General features: G+C 41.4%; 1 protein-coding gene across 1 annotated transcript; it reads right to left on the reverse strand.

Moving 5' to 3' along the window:
* Positions 1–1,548: 1,548 nt before the first annotated feature.
* arsj (arylsulfatase family, member J) lies at positions 1,549–22,852 on the reverse strand. The gene is made up of 2 exons (XM_008434847.3): positions 22,190–22,852; positions 1,549–4,522 (listed from the first exon to the last, which is right to left on the reverse strand). Exons 1-2 carry the CDS (start codon positions 22,591–22,593, stop codon positions 3,121–3,123), a joined length of 1,806 nt encoding a protein of 601 aa, XP_008433069.1. The 5' UTR covers positions 22,594–22,852; the 3' UTR covers positions 1,549–3,120.
* Between the last annotated feature and the right edge of the window lie 716 nt (positions 22,853–23,568).

The raw sequence follows: 23,568 nt of genomic DNA on the forward strand, positions 1-23,568 counted from the left end.
TTGGTCTGAGGATAATTCCTCCACTTCCCTCTATTCCTTGATTTTGACCTCCGTTAGCTAACAGAAATACATATGTATCAAAACACCTGCAAGTTGTAAATAAAACTAATGGCATACTTACAAAGCCAGAAATAAACATATATGTCAAAAATAGAAGACTTAATAACACAAGACAAACTTTTGCTTGGAGGGTCCACAGTGAAAGATTCAATTGCTTTGTTTTAATACTCGAGATCACTTGTAACAGATTTTTAGAGGCAACATAATTTCTGCTGTATTTGGATGGTATGATGAATGCATGATGTGCTTTTGTTGTGTTTTTATTAGAAGTGTAATAAAAATGTATGAAAAAATGTATGTAAAACAACATGTTTGTAAGTTGATTATGGAATTTGTTAAACTGAGTGAATAAACTGACTTGCTGGTGTGTTTTGGATCATTATCCTGTTGCAGAAAACAAGTTGGTTTCAGCTTCAGGTCACCGACAGGATGTTTTGGTTGACAGCAGAATTCATGCTTCGACTAATGGTGGAGACATGACCTTTGACCTTAATTGAGACAAGGCAGGCCGGCAGTTCTTTGGTTGCTGTTGTGGGGTCTTTACTGACCTCTTGGGATAATTTTAGCTGGCCGGTGGCTCCTGGGAACCTCCAACACTCTTCTATGTTTTGACCATGTGTGGGTTCAGTGGAGTCCCAAAGACTTCAAAATAGCTTGGTAATCCTTTCCTGACTGATGAAGGTCAGTTACTTTCTTTCTCATTTGTTCCTGAATTTCTTAACGTCTAAGCATGATATCTTGCTTTTGATAATCCTTTGGTACCCTTGACTTTATCATGCAGGTTCTGTTTAAGTGATGTATTGATTGAAAATAGGTGTAGCTACTGAATGAAAGACACAAAGTGTTGCAAACCTCTCCAGGGAGCCTAAGTTAGAAAGAATTTCATGTTTTCAACTTTTCAACTAAAAATGAACCATTGTTGTATTAATTTACAGTAACATTGTTAAACATGTTCTGACTAAATGCTTAGGCAGAGTATGAGTTGACTGAAGTCATTACTTGGCACAAAGGAAAAATCATCATCTGGGGGATCCCAGTTTGAGTGGATGGAAAAGATGTGGTATGCAGTTTGGCTCTCAGACCAAGGGGAAGCTCCACAGCTGTTCAGCCTGTTCCCAAGTACTGTAATCCTTCCGACAGTACCAGAACCCTACAGCAGGTGACGCACAAATGTTCTAATTCAAGTACACTGAAGCCACACCATGGGTTGGTCATCAAACAAGGTAGTTGACCTGTTAATTATTCTCTAGTAAAAAGCATATCTTGGGTGAAAATGATTTAAATGACCTTTGTTGACATGGATGCTAAGTACATGCTTTTCAGTTTGAAATTTGTTATCGTTCCATATAATTAGCTCCATTCCTCCTTTTACATAAACTGCAAGATTTACAGTAACATTGTTAAACATGTTACTGTTTAACATGTCATAATAGAAAATAAAAGGCAATATTAAGGTCTATGTGGAAGAAAACAAACGCTTTATCAAGGTTAAGCCCCAAGGATGCTGAATTTGACATTTATGTGCTCAATAGCCTTGTGGTAACTTTTGTTACATATTTTCCACAAAAGTATTCCTTTTTAAATGGAATGAAGAACATATGGCTGCAATAAACTAATCAAACATAGGTTGAAAGATAGTAAAGACAAAAAGCTAAATGCCCAAGGCTTTACTTTGCTGCTCGAGTTAGATTCAGGTTGGCCCGGTGCCTGACCAGACTTCTAACTGTTAGAACAAAGATTATTGTTTGAAAGTACAAAGTATGTTATAACAGGCAACATATTTGAACACAAACATGACATAAATCCTAAATCTGCTAGCACAACAATATAGCACCACAAAGAACAAAACATGATAGGACTGGGTCTTACTTCATTATCATCAAATTTATGGCAACAGTAAAAAAAAAAAAAGTTTTATTTTCTACTATAAGTGAAACATGAACGTAAAAGTGACACCAGCTCAGTCATGCAATAGATTCTTGTAAAAAAAAGAAAACAAATACTCTACTGTCTAGACATGGCATCAGTGCCTGATCAAGTCACCGTCAGGCATCCCGAAAGCTCCATCAGCACATCTTACACACTATGAAGTGTTGTGGAAAAGAATCTACTCTCTTACAGAGTTCTTCTGTTTTTTATTTCTTTTATTACAATTGTATATTTTGTGTCATTGAACACATATGAGGCAAATATAACCTAAGTAAATAAATTTGAATTTTGTTTAAAAAAGGAAAAACTGTCCAAAGCAACATGGACCTATGGAGGAAAAGCATAAAGTGGCAGTTGTTACCATCACAGCCAGTCATTAAGTTTAGAGGGTAATTATTTTTTGTCACATCCATCCAGATGTCATGCAAACTTTTAAAATGCTGCAAAAAAGTCAAAGAAAATTAAGTGTATTTCCATCTACTGGTTTGCAGTGACTCAAGCACAAAGCATGATGTTGACGCTACACATGGCTGTAATAAACAAGATGTAGAGGTTGCTAACTAGCATCAACAAAATGGAGAGTCCTTCCCTCCGAGCTGGAGGTTTGGATTTTGACATTTTACTTGTTTCATGCCTCTGGTAAGGACAGACCCTGACAGAAGCAAATGTGCTTCTGTCTTTTACACATTAACTCTTTTTGGAAAAGACAAAAACCATCTCAAACAAACATAAAAAAACTTTTTTCTGAAATTGAGGAAATTATTTAAAATTTTGCATTTCCATCAACCTTTTCTAATGCGATACTTCAAATTGCAAAAAAAAACAAAACAAAAAAAACCTTGATGGAAACATACCTTCAGTCAGGTTTGGTTTGCTTTTTCTCTGAAATTAAATAATCATTTGAAAATTGCCTATTCTGTTTAATCAAGTTACTTCTGTGTGGAATTAAAATGTTTGATCTGAAATTTTTAAGTCAGAAAAAAAACTAAAACAGAAGAAATCTGTAAACACTTTCTCACCGTAATGTTTACTGGAGTCCAGTTTAGACTGCCTGGAGTTAAAATGTCCTAAAACAAGAAGTGTTGATACCTGAGTAAAGGCAGTCTGAGGTTTCTTCATGAATCCTTTAAGCTAATGTTCTGCTTTGCGTTTTAACTTTATATTCCTTGATTTATTTTTCCACCTTCTTTTACCAAGATGGTTTGTTAACAAGTTATTATATCTCTCCTCCTCCTCGTTCCGCTCCTGCTTCTCATCCTTGTACCAAGGTCCCCATACTCCTCCGTTGTACTGCGGGTTGGAGCGCAGGTCCTTTGCAGGGTAGCGCACTGGCACAGCGGTCTTGTTGTACTGCACCAGCCGCATCAGCATCTTCTTTACTATGTGTGGGTATTGCTGAGACAAGTCTACTCGCTCATAAGGATCAGCTGTGATGTTGAACAGCCAGATGGATTTACCCCTGTCCCAACGCACACGTTCATTATGGTGGCGAGTGGTTAGTCGTTGGTTGGAGAACGTCTGTGGTGGCACCCAGTCGCTGTAGCCTGGCACACCTGTCAGTAGCTTCCAGTGGCCAACTCGGAGCGCAGCTTGGACAGCAGTGTTCCACAATCCATATCCCGCCTTCCAAGAGCCATTCTTGGCTTTAATGTAAATTGGGTCGATGTTATGTAAAATGTCTAGGCGAGGTGATGGACGACCTTCACTAATAGCTTCCCAGACGTCGTATCCATCTAGGTTTTGATCTTCATCTAAGGTGCCTCCCCCAAGAGTCACCAGAGTAGGAAACCAGTCAGTTATGTGGACCAAAGTTAGACATTTTGACCCTTTTTTGACTAACAGGGGACTGTGAACAAAACCTACTCCCCTGATGCCCCCCTCCCAGTAGGTGGCTTTACTCCCCCTCAAGGGCCAGTTACTTCCACCGGCTAATGGCTGACCCCCATTGTCTGTGGAGTACACTATAACTGTGTTGTCATAGTAACCAAAGTGTTTCAGGGCTAAGGTCAGGTTGTGAATGGCTTCATCAAGACAGGAAACCATGGCGGCATATTTTCGGCGATGTGGGTTTGGAATTCCCTTGTACCGCTCGAGATAGCGAGCAGGAACTTGTAGCGGGGAATGAACCGCCTGGTAGGCCAAGTAAAGAAATAAGGGTTGCTTGTGGGGATCGTGATTGGCCAAGATGCTGACAGCCTTTCGAGTGAACATCACAGTAGAGTACAAACCACGGTCCTGTTCCCAAGCGGCCTCTTCCCCTTCGTACAGATCATATCCGCACATGCCGGGGCCTTCGCATTTGTAGTGACTGTAGTAATCGCCGCTTCCGAGCAGGGATCCGAAGAAAGTGTCGAAACCTCGTTGGGTGGGAAGGCAGCCACGTTTGTAAAAGCCCAGGTGCCACTTCCCCACCATGTGGGTGGAGTAGCCCGCTTCTTTGAGCTTCTGGGGGAGAGTGATATTCTCCAAGGGCAGGCAGTTGGGCTGGGTGGCTCGAATGATAGAATGTTGCAAGCCTGTGTGGATCTGATACCTTTGAAAAAAGAAAAGGATAAAAGCCATTAGAAGATGAAGACATAAATACGGTGAAGTATTCCCCAACACAGCAGGAAGAAAAGAACCCGTCTGTTGGCTCAAGCAGTGATTCTGTCAGTTTGATCAGTTTTACAGGACCTTGTAAAACTATCATTATACCTAGAACTGTTCACTGTAAAAATAAATAAATAAATAAATAAATAAATAAATAAATAAATAAATAAATAAATACCTATAATTGAACAAATAATGTTTAAATGTTGTTGCATTTCAAAAGTGGCATGTACAAAAGTGACCTTACTTTAGTTCATTTGTTTTTGTCAAATATATAAGGTTTGATTAATATACAAAAGTAAGATTGTTTTCTTAACAGAACAAATACATAAAATTAAGAAAGTATAAGACTTCTCATATAGGGAAGAAAAGGATTTATTAGATAAAACATTCCTACTTGCCAAAATAAATCAATTCATGGGTCTGCAGGTGATTGTGACATTAGAGCAGTTTTGGAGCTGAAAGAGCCGACTGGGACGAGCTGAAATTCCCATCACTGGTGCAAAGTGTGTCCCAGTTCTCAGCATCTGTATTTTGTCCTGCCCCCTTTTTATAGCCATAACACTATAAAAATTTACAAGAAAAACAAAAACAAATGAACACACCGTAGAGAAATGTACCGAAAACACCTGTTACGACCCGGCTCGTGAGCCCTAACAAAAGCCAGGGAGACACGGCCTTCAACACAAGAAATACGCTCTTTATTAAACAACACAAAAAAATAAACAGCGACAAGCGGGTGGCCCCCCTGTGGTCGATGTCATCTCTGCAGCCGGTGGTAAGCGGAAAAGCCCTCCGTAGGGCAGAGCTGGGTGGAGAAGCCGACTCAGCTCCAAGCCAGCTTCAGCTCCTCTCTCCTCCCCTCGGTATATAAGCAGGCTGCTTATATACCGAGGTCGCGCTGGGCCTGGAGAATCCTGGTCCCGCCCCTTCTGCTCCGCCTCAGGATAAAACACAATAAATGAAGGACCCCTCCACGTGAAGTGGAGGGGGACGTCACACCCCCACCCACAAAACACGGGTTCCCACAAGGAAATCCCGAGTCAAAAAAAAACAAACAACAACAACCAGATCTAGAATATATTATGGTTTACAATACAGGGGCACGAGAAAGCGCATCAGCAGCTACATTATCTCGCCCTTTTATGTACCGTATGTCCAAGAAAAAGACTGCAAAAAGAGCAACCAACGAACCAAACGCTGATTAGGACATTTTAGCGTCGTCAAAAATGTAAGCGGATTATGATCCATATATACAACAATAGGAGTACCACCACCCAGGTAAACATCAAAGTGCTGCAAAGCCAGGATTAAAGCAAGCGTCTCCTTTTCGATAACCGAATAATTTAGTTGATGTTAGTTAGATTTTTTTGAAAAATAACTGACTGGCTCGCAATTTCCCAGGTCATCCACTTGTGTCAAAACTGCACCTGCACCCACATCACTGGCATCCACATGGAGCTGAAAAGGAGCGTTCAAGCGTGGGACAGCCAAAACCGGAGCACAGCAGAGAAGCTGTTTTACCTGCTCAAATGCATGCTGACAAGAAGGAGACCAGTCAAACTTGGCATCTTTCCACAACAAGCTGGTTAATGGGGCTACTACCGAAGAAAAGTTTTTACAAAAACAACGATAATAACCAACCAGACCAAGAAAACGCATGAGATCCTTTTTTGTAACAGGAACAGGAAAGTTCTGTACTGCTTGCACCTTGGCTGCGACTGGGCGCACTTGACCCTGCCCAACTACATGGCCTAGATATGTCACGGTTGCTTTCGCAAATTCACACTTCATTTTATGTTGGCTAGAAGAAAATTTTTCTTTAGTATGCTCTGCCTCTCTTGGAGGCAGAGCATACTAGGTTGGAGATCGAACGGACACGGTTAGATTTGGCTAAACAGGGTATCGCGTCTGGAGTCCCTCGTTCTCCTTCAGTTGCTTCTGATGGTGTTGACATGGAGTTTGATGTCATTGGGAATTTACGTTTATTGCCTAAATTTAATGAACTTGATCCAGATTCTTTTTTTGTCATTTTTGAGCGTGTGGCTGAGGCGCGCAGCTGGTCTGACTCTGCACGTGTGCTATTGTTGCAGTGTGTGCTTGTGGGGCGTGCCCAAGAAGTGTTTTCTATGTTGTCTGACTCTGATTGCCATGATTATGCTAAGGTGAAAGCTGCTGTTTTTAAAACTTATGAGTTGGTGCCTGAGGCATATCGGCAGAGGTTTAGGAATTGCAGAAAAAACTCTGAGCAGAGTTATCTGGAATTTGCCAGAGATATTAAAATGCATTTTATGCGATGGTGCGCGGCCGCAGAAACTAAAACATTTGAGCAGTTGTGTGAACTTGTTGTTTTGGAACAACTTAAGAACTCTGTTCCTGAGGTGGTTGCAACTTATATTTGTGAACAGAAAGCTCAGACTGCAGCTGCAGCCGCGGCACTCGTGGATGATTACGTTTTGACCCACAAATCCCAGTTTCCAACAGCGAGTGGTTTCAGGGGGCACACTGGGCGAAGCGATCATTTTTGCTGTCCTACTGGAGTGCGTAAGGTGGAAGTTAAAACTTCTGGTGCTTTGGACAGTAATGATCGGTGCAACTACTGCCATAAGCGTGGTCATTGGAAAGCGGATTGCCATCTATTTAAGTCCAGATCTCCAACATTTCAGCCTAGGCCAGAGGGCGCTGGTTTAGCGGCACCTGTGTTTACAGGTGTAGAGAAACGAAAGGAATCGCCGCTCATAGAGCCTTTGGAATCATATTTACCATTTATAAGAGATGGTTACGTATCATTGACAAAAGGTGAAAAGAAAATACCTGTGAAAGTACTTAGAGACACTGGTGCGTTTAATTCTTTTATTCAGGCGGATGCATTGCCTCTCTCCGAGCACGATGACATGGACAACTGTATTCCGGTGAGGGATATGGGTTTGAATGTTTTGTTGGTTCCTCTCCACAGGGTGTTTTTGGAATGCCAGCTTTTTTGTGGAGAGGCTTTGCTGGCAGTGCGGCCTGCGTTACCTATTGACGGGGTCTCGGTCATCTTGGGTAATGATCTAGCGGGTTCCAGCATGTGGACAGATGAATTACCCGCAGCCTCAGTTGATGGTGAGCCGGAGTCTCAAAAGTTGAATCCACAAGAGGAGAGTGAGTGTGAATTTTCGAATGTTTTCACAGCTTGTGCTGTGACTCGAGCTATGTCGCGCTCTCAGGTGAACAGTGAGAAGGACGCACAAGATGAAAATAAAGATCACTATTTCTTTTTGCCTCTGGCTGATTTCACATTTCCTGTCACTCGTACTGATTTGATAACGGAACAACGTGCAGATTCCTCATTAAAGGAACTATTTCAGCAGGTTCGTCCGGAGGGTGCCGTTTCAGACCACGAAGGTGCGTATTTTCTTCGAAACTTGGTGCTAATAAGAAAATGGGTGCCACATTTTGGTTCTGTGGAACATGCTGTGTTTCAAGTAGTGGTTCCCTCTAAATATCGTGAGGCACTGTTGAAAGTAGCACATGATGAGTCTGGACACGCTGGTATTAAAAAAACTTACGACCGAGTCCTTAGACATTTTTTTGGCCTCGTTTGAAGAGGAATATTTCCTCCTATGTTAGGACATGTCATGTCTGTCAGTTAACTGCAAAGCCTAACCAACCGCTGAAACCTACTCCTTTATTACCCATCCCTGTTGCAACAGAACCATTTGAGCACTTAATTGTTGATTGTGTAGGTCCTTTGCCAAGGTCGCGATCTGGGGCTTGCTATTTGTTGACTGTTATGTGCCAAAGTACTCGATATCCGGCGGCTTACCCGTTACGCACAATAACAGCAAAATCTGTGGTGCGTGCTCTTTCTCAGTTCATCTCTGTATTTGGTATTCCTCAGACTATTCAGTCGGATCAAGGCACAAATTTCTCTTCACGTCTTTTTGGCCAGGTGCTAAAACAGCTTTGTGTTAAACACAACAGATCTACGGCTTACCATGCAGAAAGTCAAGGAGCGTTGGAGCGTTTCCATCAGACTTTAAAGTCATTGCTTCGCGCTTATTGTATAGAACTGGGGAAATATTGGGAAGATGGCTTACCCTGGTTGATGTTGGCTGCTCGGGAGGTTACTCAGGAGAGCATAGGCTTTAGCCCAAATGAGTTGGTGTTTGGACACACCGTTAAGGGTCCCTTAGCAGCTGTGGCAGCGAAGTGGAAAGAACCAGAACCACCCCAAAATCTGATTGACTATCTAAATGGTTTAAGGCATAGACTGTATGCAGCGTGGAATTTGGCTAAAGAAAAATTGTCTTCTAGCCAACATAAGATGAAATCTTTATTTGATCGTCGAGCAGTGGAACGCTCATTTTTGCCCGGGGATCAGGTTTTGGCACTGTGTCCTATTATTACATCTCTTTTTCAAGCAAAGTTTTCTGGCGTCACAACACCCATAACATGATGCATGCAAACAGTGCTGCATGGATCCAAATCATTCTATAGCAGAATAAGAATGTATTATATATATATATATATATATATATATATATATATATATATATATATATATATATGTTTTTTTTTAAATAAATATTTATATTCATATAAATATTGCTTTATATGAATATGAAGCCTGTTGTCCCATGAAAATATATTCTTAAATATCTGCAGAAATGTGAGGGGTGTACTCACTTTTGTGATACACTGTATGCTTCCAACATATCGGTATGAAAAATACCCAGCATAAAGGAGAAGCAAGTTTGGTTGTTTGATGTTATTTTTAGCACAAACTAGCACATCTTGGGGACCTTTTCAATTTTTGCCCATATAAAAATCTATAGAACAAAGGAGAATCACCCTAATTCAGGTCTACACCCTCAGGTGCAATCCATCCATCGTTGCAATTTCTTTACTTGAAAATACAAAGAGGCAGAAATCCAACAGGGAATCGAAGAAAAAAAGCATTCTGTTTTTCCTACCCCCTCCATTCTATCATTTTGACTGCCAATATGAGTAAGCATCTCAGTTGTATAAGATTGAAATACATTATAAACGTGAATAGTTTAACAACTTTTGACATACTTTATCAGTACAGTTAAGCCTTGTATGATTTTATCCAAATTGAAATGAACCTTTTTAGGGTGACAGTCACACTTTGACACAATAAAAAGTAATCTGTGTGCAGCTTATATTACAGTGTAAATTTATTCTTCCCTCAAAATAACTCTATATTCAGCCATTAATGTCTAAACTGCCAGCAACAAAAGTAAGTACATCCCCAAGAAACTACTTCCCTAAATGTCCAAATTGAGCAATGCTCGTCATTTTCCCTCCAAAATGTCATGTGACTTGTTAGTGTTACTAGGTCTAAGCTGTGTATAGGGAGCAGATATGTTCAGTTTTCTAGTACAGCTCTCACACCGTCTCATACTGGTCACTGAAAGTTCCAACATGGCACCTCATGGCAAAGAACTCTGAGGATCTTAAAAGATGAATTGCTCCTACATAAAGATGGCCGAGGTTACAAGATGGCTAACACCCTGAAATGAGCCACAGCACAGTGGCCAAGATCATTCAGCTTTCTAAAGAGTAGGGTCCACTCAGAACAGACCTCGCGTTGGTCAACCAAAGGTCAGTGCATGTGCTCAGCATCACATCCAAATGCTGTCTCTGAAAGATAAGTGCAGGAGTGCTGTCAGCATTGCTGCAGAGATTGAAGAGGTGGGAGGTGAGCCTGTCAGTGCTCAGACCATACGCCACAAACTACATCAACTTAAACTGTCACTGCAGAAGAAAGCCTCTTCTGAAGTCTGTACACAAGAAAGCCTGCAAACAGTTTGCTGAAGACATGTCAACACTGGATTACTGGAACCAGGTCCTGTGGTCTGATAAAGTAAGGTAATTTTATTTATATAGCACATTTTCAGCAACAAGGCAATTCAAAGTGCTTTACAGGGATTAAAAGGAAATACAAACAAAAAAACAAACCAAAGGAAAGGACACATTAGGGCAAATGGCAGCATTCAGACAAAACAAAGGGCAAAACAAAGCATGAGTGAAGGCGGTGACATCACAGAGCCATGAAACCACGTTGCTCGGCCTCCTGGCAGAAGTCTGATAGAGGTGTTGTTATCAAGGCATGATGTCCTTGGGAGCGCTCAGCTCCACAGCTCCATGGATACAGGGGAGGGTGAGACGGGAAAGAGCGTTGTGTTTACATATCTTCAAGGAGATTGGAATTATGCAGCCCTTCCAAGGCCACACAGGGAAAGCCAATTCAGAAGCAGAATGTCTTAGGTTGGGAAGATTATAAATTTCAATCTTCCCTAAAGTCTCTCTGATACATCACAGTTCCCAATTATCCAAATTAGTTTGGTCGTTCCACTGAACCAAAACTAGCAACTTCTCCAAGATCGATTCCAACTCGTTAGTGAGTTTTAGATTCCTCAGCTGGGCTGTGAGTCTCAGCAAGACTCGCATCCAACTTTCGTCTCTGTCCACCAACAGTCTGAGTGTTCGCTTGTTCGGCCAAGTCCGTCATAAATTTGTCAATAATCCAGGAATCCACAAGCTCCAAACAGCAGAAATCCTGCTATGAATAATCCAGGGTGAATCCCGTCGGGTGTGTCCCCGCTGGACAAGAGGACTCTCCTGTGCCCAGACTTCTCATCGAAATTTGATCAATTGCATTGAGAGACTGGTTGACCAGATTCATAATTTGTAGATTTGGATGATGTGCAAAGAAAGGCTCCAAAAATATAGAAAGGTCAGGAAAAAACAGAGCAAGCAGAGCAGGCATGGAGCAGGGAGGGAGCAGAGGGAAAAAGCGTCCGCCTTCATCGAGAGCAAGAGATGGTTCAGATGGTCTCCAGCATGTGTGGCTGCAATCAGGTGAGGAGTACAAAGATACGTATGTGATGCCTACAGTCAAGCATGGTGGTGGGAATGCCATGGTCTGGGGCTGCATGAGTGCAGCAGGTGTTGGGTAGTTACATGTCATGAACTCCAATCTGTACCATGAAATACAGAAGCAGAGCCTGATCCCCTCCCTCTGGAAACTGGGTCGCAGGGCAGCGTTCCAGCATGATAATGACCCCAAACACACCTCTAAGATGACCACTGCTTTATATTGAAGAGGCTGAGGGTGAAGGTGATGGACTGGCCAAGCATGTCTCCAGAACCAGCATGTCTCCAGAACATGTTTGGAGCATCCTGAAGCGGAAGGTGGAGGAGCGCAAAGTCTTGAACACCCACCACCTCCGTGATGTCATCATGGAGGAGTGGAAAAGCATTTCAATGGCAACCTGTGAAGCTCTGGTGAACTCCTCCATGCCCAAGAGAGTTAGGGTAGTTTAGGTCAATAATGGTGGCCACGCAAAATATTGATACTCAAGGAACATTCACTTAGGGTGTACTCACTTTTGTTGCTGGCAGTTTAGACATTAATGGCTGTATATATAGTTATTTTGAGGGAAGAATAAATTTACTGTTATATAAGCTGCACACAGACAACTTTTCATTGTGTCAAAGTGTGATTTTGTCAGTGTTGTCCCATGAAAAGTGATACTTAAATATCTGCAGAAATGTGCGGGGTGCACTCACTTTTGTGATGCACTGTAAATGCACAAAACAAACGAAACATTAAGAGACCTTAGTGTAAAAGTTGATTTATTGTTTGAAAGTCAATTAAAATTTGAAAGTTATTATTTGTAAATACACCGCCACATCAACCAACTATGACCATATTTTATATAATATATATATATATATATATATATATATATATATATATATATATATATAATGTGTGTGTGTGTGTGTGCTAACAGCTACGTGGTGGAGGTATGTGCAATAACTAATTTCGCAATTTTACAGAGCCACCTCAGGGTGTACATTGAAAAAAAACTAGCTAGATATGATCAGTTTTGTGTTTGTAGTTGGCAAAAAAAAAGGAAATTGTGGAATTTGATATGGTTTCATAATGTCGATTATGGGCAATTTAATTTGTAACTTCATGTGTAGCTGTTATGTTGTAATTTGGGGGAAAAACAGAAGTGTATATTTTGCTAAGTTTCAGTTGGCTCAGACTGTATCCTGAGGGGAGAGATTGGTTTGGGCTAATGCAATTTTAATACTGAAAAAAAAAATCCTGATCAACAACTTTTGCACAGTGGTTCATTTGTTGGACAAGCTTTCTAGAAAACATTGCCCACCTCAATTTTGTTAAAGGGACTTGCAGTTTTCAAGTTATAACCTGGAACACATATTTTCTGCCATAGTGCTACACACAGGTGAACATGCCTGAATATTTGTATTTGAGTTATAGTGTGGCTACTGAACTTAGATACCAAATAAAAGTTGTAATAAGTTTAGGGGCTGGGCTGCAATACGAGTTTCAGCGAAGAAACATAAGAAGAAGAATGAAAAAAATGGAATAAAAACAATAAGACTTCCTGCCTGCTGGGAGCAGGTGGATGAACATGCTTTGCATTAGTCATCCGCTCGCTTTTGCAGTTTGTGGCTCAGAACCCTAATTATGGATAACACAGATAAACTTTCCTTTCATAGTGAAAAACAAAGAGGAGGTCTGGCATAGCCTCTGGTTCAGACGAGTGCCAGTTCTCTGTTCTTACTTTAATTCCCTTTGCAATTAATCAAGAACATTTAGCAGGAGAGTTCATTGATACAAACAGGAACTCTTGAGGCAGCAAACGTTAAATTCTGTCTGACTCCCTACATCTGCTTTAAATAAAAGCAAGACACCCTGGAGACAAAGAACTGCTTGCCTCCTCCTCACCCTTTGACCTTGTTCTAAATCTCCTTTGCCTTTTCTTGAGGTTTGTGATGTGTGAAAACGGTAAAACAAAGATCTAGTTCAGTTGTCAGAAAGCAAGTTAAATTTTGAAGACAATCAAACAGGCTCCTATTCCCCACGGACAAGACTAAAGTTTGTAAATATATACAGCAAATAAGCTTTGTGTAAATGTTCCAAACTCAGCAATAACGAGACAATCATTTGCAACTCATTCCTAGAATTTGGGACTGACTGGGAGACTAACCACTGTTTCTGGCTCGCATAGCCAGATGAATCCATTAAAAATCAGTTTGTTTTGTGTAAAGTGACGCATACCATCAGCTTCTTGGAATTTTTTACAGATTTATTTCAGTGTCTTAAATGGAGAAATGTACATCAATGGTACCAAGATTGAGCAGAGCACCAGATTAAATTTGGAAGAGAATTAAAGATATATCACAACTTCATGCATTTGTTTCATGCAAAGACACATACATCACTGCCATAGTGTATGTGTGTAAGTGGATAGGCTGGAGATGAAGTTCAGTGTAAGGATTTAATGAAGAACAAATGAACAACTCAACCTACAAAAGTCCCTGGAATGAGAAAATCCAAGAACCAAGCAAAACTGGAGACACGAGGGGATACAGGTGGTCCAGGTGATGTGATGAGAGAGACTGGTGATTAGCGACAGGGAATGAGAAGCTTAAATACTGTGAGGTTGAGAGTGGAAACAACAGACCTGACCTGGTGAGCTAACAGCTTGCAGGTGTGAGTAGTTGCAGCAGGAGTCAGAACAAGGAGCGAGAAAGAGAGAGAGAGAGACACAGAGAGGCTGGACAGAATACACAACAAGGAACAACGAAATAATTCTAACACTAAGAATAAGTAAAAAGAAACATGATTAACAAAGACATAAGAAGAAAACAAAGAACAGGAACAAGACTAATCTAATAAGAACTGAGGAACACACAAACTAGAATTACCAAAAGCATTAGACAGAGATAAACTTAACTAGAATCACTAAAGAAGAACAGAAGTAAACTCTGGCAGTCAACAACAACTAGACCTAGAGTAACGACATAAAACATAACTAGAGACACAGGACTGAAAGAGGGAAAACAAGAACAAGACAAATCGGACCAAAATAAGTAACACCAGATAATGAAACTACAATGAACATGAAGGGCTAAACTAAAGTGAACTGGAACATAATTTATACAGAAAAGCACAAAAAACAAAATCCCAACCCAAAAGCCAAAGTCTTGACAGTGACAAACTTCCATTAATGCTATTTTATCTGCATTTTTATTGTATTTGAAAGGTTGATAGAAATGGCAAAATAAAAAAAATGTCCTCAGTTTTGCTAAAAGGGTTTTTACGATAGAGGATTTCCTGGATTTCAGGAAAAAAAGAAAAAAAAGTTGATGTACAAAAAAGAAGTTGGACACACATTTGCCTAAGTTCTGATGTAGTAAATGCCTCTATCCACTTGGCCTTACCAGAAGAAAAAACTCTGAAAAATATTAAAGTCCAAACAGCACAGAGGGGAAGATTGTCAGCCTGTAGTGATCAGCAAAAGGAACCTACCATCTGTAGTGAGGAATCTGTCTGTTCTGAGATGTGCTAATTCCAACCTCTACATCTTCCTTATTACCACAAACTATTCACAAGGTAACTCACATAACAGATCAGAACGTGATGCCCCCGTTCATGGCTCATCAGGAGACCTCGCTGGATGAAGAGCGGGAGAAAGGGAGAAGTTTCAATATGATCATGGGAATAATGTTTTGGAAGTTGCTGGTCCTGGGCCAATCAGGGCTGGTGGAGGAAAAAGAATGCTTTCCATCCATCCATTTTCTTTACACCCTTGTCCCTTGGTGGGGTTGGGAGGGTTGCTGCTGCCTCTCCAGCTAACATTCCGGGCGAGAGGCGGGGTCACCCTGGACAGGTCGCCAGTCTGTCACAGGGCAACACAGAGACACACAACCATGCACACACACACTCACACCTAGGGACAATTTAGACAGACCAATTAACCTGACAGTCATGTTTTTGGACTGTGGGAGGAAACCGGAGAACCCGGAGAAAACCCACCATGCACAGGGAGAACATGGAGACTCCATGCAGAAAGACCGGGGCCGGGAATCGAACCCAGAACCTTCTTGCTGCAAGGCAACAGCTCTACCAACTGCGCCACTGTGCAGCCTAAAAGAATGCTTTATGAGTTCATAATTGGGCATTGAAATATGAATGTAGAGAACAATGAAGTGGATGGGAGAATGAGGAAGAGTATCAGTCGTGGGGATTCGTTGAAGTCATTGGTCACCAATCGAGCCACGTCCACCAGACTACCAGGACTGAAAATACCCTAAGTTGTTTCTAATGGAAAATATTGCCAGAGAATGGAAATGATCTTTCCTTTAGCAAAAGTAAGTTGGAGGATGCTTATTTCAGCCAGCAAAGAGGGCACTGTGTTACTCTATGCCCAGCCTGAGTCATAGGGATAGTATGAAGGACATTTTTTGTGCCGTTTGAATTGTGTCCATCTTGATGCTGGTAACTGGTCCAAGTTATAAACCGATGGATGTTGTCTGAATAACTGCCCTCAGACATCATCTCTCCTTTACTGCAGGAGCCCCACATGTTGACTTGACTATTTTGGACGGCTCTTTTAAAAGTATCCATGGCAGGGGAGGGAAGCTGTAGCCCAGTGCTGAGCATTGTTACATCATTTCTTCATCTTGTAGTCAACCCATGGAGACTACGAGGCAGAGAAACAGCTGGCGGCTCACTCCTGTGCCTTATCGCATGTCAGAGTCAGCTCTTCCGCTCTTCTTGCAGCTGGAATCACACTCATCTCGCCAGTTTCTTTACACAAGCACCGCTCCACATTACCAATAAATCACATCATTATCTTCAAATCACTCACGTTAGTTGTACGCTCAAATCCCACAAGTCAAGTTCACTTTCTACTCCTCCAACCTCTTTGTTTCTAAAAGCTCATAAACAAACCTACAGGCTGGCCCTCTGCTCCACATCCTCTTTACATGTGGTTCAGATAAGCAGCTCTGCATTTCATCAGTCAGCCCCAGAGCAGATTGTCTCCTCTTTTTGGCAAAGCTGTTTGTTATTTCCTTGGTATCTCTGAGGTCCACCTCTTTCTTTAACATACTAATTGTTCTGCAGTGCATTCAGCAGGTCCTTCAGTGAAATGAACATCACTTTCTGTTAAAGGTGAACTATTATGCTTCCTTGAATAGCTTAGGATGTTCCATGGGCTCTACAAAACATGTCCATCACATTTTGTGTCTGATCAGTTGTGCCTATTTTGAGCTCCTTTCAGAATGAGCCGTTTTAGGACCTCATGTCACTTTAAATCCAAATGAGCTGCTCCTGGCCACGCCCCCAACTCCACATATATACGTCCATGTGAAAATTACTGCAAACAGATGCACAATTATACACCATACATCTTTGAAAAGCTAAAGTGGAGCCTCATGCTCAACCAACAAAAATGCAGCAAGAGGTTTCTGGATGCCAAATCAAATCTTTCAGCAGCCCTTGTAGAGTCCACACAGGGGTAAAACCAGATGAGTAAAAGTACTGAAGCTTAAGGTGGGTCGATAGGTTATGGGCTGGGCTCAGTTGGGGTTGCTAGGTAACAAGTTACAGTTGATTGTTGGGAGATTTTTGAAACGGTTTATTTTCTAGACACCAAAAAACAAACTTATTGTCAAAAAATGACTGGGTGGGTTTTTCAAGCACTTGTTTATAGAAGCGGTAAACACCAAATGGAAGTACAAAAATGTGCTAAATTTAGCATAATAAGTCCCCTTTAACTCTACTATACAGAAAGCATGCCTGCCAGATAATACATTACTTACCAAACCTACTCATTGTGAGCAGATATAAACAAGTTTAAGAAAATAAACTCTTCAACTCTCCTGTTCACTAAATCAAACCCAGAGTTTTGTGCTTTAGGAATTTCATTGCTCTCCTTCCAAACATGTGGAATCCAGTGTGCCTTGTCCATGTTGCATTTTCATTTATGTTCAACAAAATTTTGAACCTTTTGTTTCTGAACCTCAGGGGTGAAGAAGAACTGATGCATGGAGGCCTTAGTCCTGGACGCGGCTGTCAAAGGTTCAGGTTCTGACTTGAATACTTAACAAGAACAGTCACTACTTAATTACTTTTATATTACTACTTTTTAGAAACTGTAACTACTCACTTTACACCAGAAAAGGATTTAAATTTGTCATTTTGCTTTTTTTCTTTTTTTTCTTTCCTTTGGTTTGTTATTTTGTTTGTATTTCCTTTTAATTCATGTAAATCACTTTGAATTGCCTTCTTGCTGAAAATGTGCTATATAAATAAAATGACCTTACCTAACCTTTTGCTGCATGTCTGCCCCCTCTCTCATTACCCATTTTTAGTACCACTCTGAAGTAAGGAGTGGTCAGACAGGAACCAATAAAAACTTAATAAAATAAAGGAAAAATAAGTGGGAGAAAGGACTCATTCAAGAAAATTAGTTTGTCTAAGTGAACTTGAAAAATGAGTAAATAGTAAGTTGCAAGTATTTAGTCATTCTAGGTGGGATTCAATTTTTATCAAGCAGTCCAGACAAATTAAAAAATAAGTTGACAGTGCATGAAAAATAAGTTACATCAACTTATTTTATTTTTGTTAATTTTACTACATGATTTAGTACTGCTAACTTAAAATGAGTGAGGTTATCTTACTAATCTTAAAAATGAGGGTTTCTCAAGAGTTTTTTGAGACAAAAAGTTTGCATATTTTTCTTTAGGTAAGGTGAACTAATTAGATTTTACAAAGTTCAGGAGTGTGAAAAGGGACCACTTAGAAATATTGGTCTCACAATGTCAGACACATTCTTCAGGCATATTTCACATTCTTCACTTTCTCTGCATGGGAACCGTTGAGGGGATCCGTTTTGGTGACCTTAGGATCACATCTCTGCTTTTTGCGGATGATGTGGTCCTGTTGGCTTCATCGGAACGTGATCTGCAGCTCTCACTGGAGCGGTTCGCAGCCGAGTGTGAAGCGGCCGGGATGAGGCTCAGTGCCTCCAAATCCGAGGCCATGGTCTTGAGCCGGAAAAGGGTAGAGTGCCTTCTCCGGGTCAGGGGGGTCGTCCTGCCTCAAGTGGAGGAGTTTAAGTATCTGGGGATCTTGTTCACGAATGAGGGAAGAAGGGAGCGGGAGATCGACAGGCGGATTGGGGCAGCGTCTACCGTGAAGCGGGCGCTGTACCGGTCCGTCGTGGTGAAGAGAGAGCTGAGCCAAAAAGCGAAGCTCTCGATTTACCGGTCGATCTACGTTCCCACCCTCATCTATGGTCATGAGCTTTGGGTCATGACCGAAAGAACGAGATCACGGGTACAAGCGGCCGAAATGGGTTTCCTCCGCAGGGTGGCTGGACTCTCCCTTAGAGAGAGAAGCTCGGTTTGCGTGTTCCACTGAAGAAATAACTCGGGAGTGAAGCACGTCAAAATGTATCAACACAACGAATCTAATATGGCATTTCAAAAAACAAACACTTAATGGAGTTTGGCTACATCGAGGCTCAATGCAGGGAACAAAAGACATCCGGATCAGCCAGGCAGCAGGTAAAGCAGCACACAACTACCAATACTCACCCGGATTAGCATCATGGTCTGAAAACTAAACAAATAACCCGAAAAATAATTTAAGTCAACGAGCTAGCAGTGTAAGACGCTAGTTCTGCTCTTGCTGCTGAATCGCTGCTACGCGCTACGGGTAGTAATATTTCAGAGAGTTCACCTGGCAGTGAACTCTCACACAGAACGTCTGCTTAGAGCTGCAACATGTAACCTAGACAAAACAAACAAACAAAAAATAGGGATGGTCTGATCAGGTGCTTTGCTGAACATTCCCACTCACTCAGAGCGTTAAAGTTTCACACGACAGGATTTGTTGCTGCGCGCTTGAGCAGCGTGAAGGAAAGAGGAGATGAGCTGCACACACAGGCTGCGAAGTGAGATAAATGTGATCTTTTTGGTGATCGGCAACAAGAGACAATGATCACCGATCATACACTTTTTCACGGAAATCGTCCGATTATGATCGGTGACCGATCGATCGGCACACCTCTAAAAAAAACAAAAAAAGATTTTATACATGTATTAAAACTTTCTTTGTCCTAACATAAGACAATCTGAAAAAAATAATCAATCTCCTGCTCTCAGGATGTTTTGATTGAGCAACTTTAAGCTTTAAGTAACTTACTAAAATAAACTTTCATAAGTTTATTTTGATCCAACCTGCATTTGACTTTGAATAAATGTTTTTTTTTCTTGACATTATTTGATATAAGCGCTGAGGTGAGATTTATTTGACTAATAATTATGGTACAGAGATCCTTGCTGTTAAATATCGTTTTACTGATTGCAGGTTTATCTTTTGACCGAGTAGCTGCTGAAGTTTGCCTGTTTTATGTCTAAATTAGGTGAATTTATTTAAGTATTTTAAACAATTCATTTTATTTGTAGCTGTTGACAACTCTAACATTTATAACATGCCACCACAGGTTTGCAGATCAAGAATCTTTTCTTTTTTTCTAGCAATTTCTTTAGTACTGCATGGGGTGAATCACTTCCTGGGACATCCAGTTCTGGGATGACTGGCAGATATTATGATGGACCTCATGGTTTGAAAACGGCCTTATACTCTTTCCCAGACTGATGAGCAATAATGGTTGCTTCTTTCCACTCATTGCTGATGTTTTTCCACTTTGGCATGGAGTGAACAGACACCTGTAAACACCAGTCTAGCAAATCACCAAAACTGAGCAGGTATCTGATGATCAGTTGCATTTGTTCAGCAGCATGTCGCTGCTATTTTTTCTCTTAAATCACATTGAAGTATCAAAGTTGGAGGAATTTGTCTTCTTACTTTTTCTTTTTGGATGTAGGCCTGTCACGATAACAAATTTTGCTGGACGATTAATTGTCTAAAGAATTATTGCGATAAACAATAATATTGTTTCAAGACCTTTTGACACTGATTTAATGAAAATGACTAATAATGCATGCTATTTCCTGCCATAGACAGATACACTTTATTTTCAAAAGAACACATAACACTGGAACTGATAAACTAAATAAACAAAACAACCAAAAACAAAAATAAAATTGATTCTCAGTCTCCATTAACAAAAAACGTACTTGAATAAAAACTAAACAACATAAAGCCAAAGTGGAAATAAATACTGCATTCAACCAAAAGAGATTATGAAGTCTGTATACTATATTCCCCTTCAGTAATCACTATAATTAAATAGAGAAGATGGGCACATCCCACTACCTAATGCTGTAGTTCACACTACACCGTTTTTTGCTCCTATTTTCTCCTTATGACAATCTTAGAACGTTGGCCGATCTAAGATTGTCGCTGGTGATTTTGTAACCGATCATCCTGCAGTGTGTGGTGTGTTATGGTAGATCGTCATGACCGCTCCGATCTAAATCAGGAGGTTTCCCCGACTGGGAGCTTAACGCTGAATGTGACAGGTAGCCAATCAGAATGCGCGGATTCTCCTCCTGCTTTCTGAGGGGAAATAAGGAGGGGAATCCCAAACAGCTGACACGGCGCAACCCGAAGTCCAGCGGACATCGGAGATGATATGTGGAAACAACATTAATATTTATTCAACGTTTCGTGCAAAGACTATAGAAATGACAAGGAGAGGAGTTGGAGCCAAATTGCTACAGCAGTTGATAAACCCGGTAAGTTTTCAGCTGTTCTTCATTAACGTGACATAAATAGGTTATAATGATTTTTCATTCAGTCAGGACTTTACACTGAGCCACATGCATCACAGGTAGATTCTAGTGAAGCACTTATTAATGCCTGGTATTAAAATTAGTTAACTGGACTTGCAGCCAGTGGCGCAACTACACATTATTCAGGTGGATGCGAAAACATAAATCGGAAGGTACGTCAGGTCAGGGCTAAGGACCCAAGGACCTCGTCTTCAACAATACGTGAAAGGTAAAACTCGCTATTTACCTCGTTATGTGCGCGAGGTGAAGGAGCGTAAGGCGCTGAAGTGTTTGGGAAAACATCCTCGGCGCGCCGCCCCCTCCAGACGGGGTTTTGGCGCCCCCTCTGGTGCTGCGCCCCTATGCGTTGCATGCGCTGCATACCCACTTTTTGCGCCACTGCTTGTAGCCATTACTTTGTGTCCATGTGGCTGGACACCACAAGGCACGACAAACCCTATAGAACCGTTATACCTGGGATTTCTGTCAGGTTTTGAAAATGGTCCGACAATCCGCCAACAACTCGTGTAGTGTGCGCTGGACATTAGACTAAGGAAGAGCAGCGGAGCTGAGCCTTTTTTCATTCAGTGTAACAGAAAGAAAAAAAGACAGGAAGAGACGATAAAGCCGATAATTAAAATGAGGTCGATAGGTTTAATTTATCGTGCGATTAATCGATTTATCGTTTATCTCGACAGGCCTATTTAGAATTTAAAAAGTTTCCTTGGTATAATAAAGTAAACAAATTAAGATTATAATCTGTTAGATTTTCTGTATGTTTGAGGCTTGATTTGATTAATATATATATATATATATATATATATATATATATATATATATATATATATATATATATATATATGCTATATAATTTTTTATGTAATATGTATCGACAGAAACAGTAACTAATTGGTCCCTTGGATCAATTTCATGTTATAGTTTTACTTCAGCAATGAATTAAAAATGAAGGTCTTACACTTTTCCTTGCAGACTGGGCCAGTTTTCATTTGCAAGGTAGGTTCTTTACCTGCCGGTCATCAGCTGACTCCGGGACGGGCTGCAGAGCGGCTGGACGTAGTAATTCTCCAGCTTCACTCCCTGTGCGGCCAGCCGGTCCAAGTTCGGAGTTTTGATCTCGGAGCCGTGGTATCCAACATCCCGGAAGCCCTGATCATCCACCAGGATGAAGACGATGTGCGGCTGGGAGATCGGCGGTTCGAACTCATCTCCTCCGTTGCGCAGCGCGGACCTCCAGTTTTCCCACGACATGTGAACGCTCCATACCGGAGGAACGATGAAGCTGAGGAGGAAGGTCAGGAACATCTTCAGCCCGATTCGGATCTTCAACGGAGGTGGTCTGTGCGCATGACTAGGAGGCAGCAGCGGCGCGTGGAGCTCGGGTTCGGTGGTATGAACAGGCGCTAGCAGCATGTTCTGCAGCGGGAAGGGTCCATGTGGCTCGCAGGCAGGCGGCAGCTGCTCCGCCCGGGAACTTAAGCAGAACTCCGGTGGAGTTCCGCTCAGAGAGGCAGTCCTGTCCCCCGACTCACACAGCGGGGTCTGTTCTGCAGAAGGACGCAGGTCCGAATCAGTCCAATCCCCTCAGTGTCATGACGCGTTCAGAAGCCGTCCACAATCCTCCCATTTGTCTTCTTGCTGCGGCTCCACTGCTGAAAGTTCCCACAGAGCACAAACTGCACAAACGCTCAGAGAACTAATTGTATGGCAAGCGGTTTGTATATTTATTCTGTAATTTATCCGTGTTTTTAACGCTTGCAAGGTAGTTTGAATTTTAGGCCTTGTCCACCTGTAGCTGGGTCTTTTTAAAACGACGTAGCAGAGATATTGTTTTTTTTTAATATAAAATAATCTCGTCCACACCTGATCAGTTTTTTTAAAAAAGTGGTCATCCATATGAACCCGCTGAATTACACATTACATAGACCAGTTTATTACACACATTGTGTGTTGTTCCAAATATATCAACCCATAGGGGGCAGTGTAGGCATTGTGCCTCCGTATTGGGACGGATAGCTGGTGCAAAACAGCTGATCTCCAAGAGCTCTCTGCTTAGCAAATCAACGTATTTAATCAGTTGAGCTTGTAAAAAAACAAGTACAAGATGTTTGAACAAATGTAAAAATCAGCACCTCTCTGGTTGCAGTTGTCTTTCCTCACAACGTGGCCAAACAATAACAATGGTCACATATATTATACAAATATAGATTTCCTCTGTCCCATTTATCTGCTTACACTGCTACACTTGCATAATCATAACTGGTGACAGTTTCACAAACAAAACTGGTGAAGATATTGATGGGCTATCTCAGTGTTTCTCAACCTGTTTCACCCCAGCGCCCCCCCAGCCTTTATCCAGGTCCCTCACCGCCCCCACCAAAGAATTTG

This window comes from Poecilia reticulata, chromosome 18, assembly GCF_904066995.2.
Source record: "Poecilia reticulata chromosome 18, P_reticulata-male-v2, whole genome shotgun sequence".
NCBI lineage: Eukaryota > Metazoa > Chordata > Actinopteri > Cyprinodontiformes > Poeciliidae > Poecilia > Poecilia reticulata.

What these genes read in the sequence shown, in the direction of transcription:
- arsj (XM_008434847.3), bottom strand. Translation starts at nt 22,593, where the DNA reads ATGCTGCTAGCGCCTGTTCATACCACCGAACCCGAGCTCCACGCGCCG. An exon ending in AGTCAGCTGATGACCGGCAG is followed by an intron (nt 4,523 to 22,189) that starts GTAAAGAACCTA and finishes CTTTTTTCAAAG; the next exon opens with GTATCAGATCCACACAGGCT.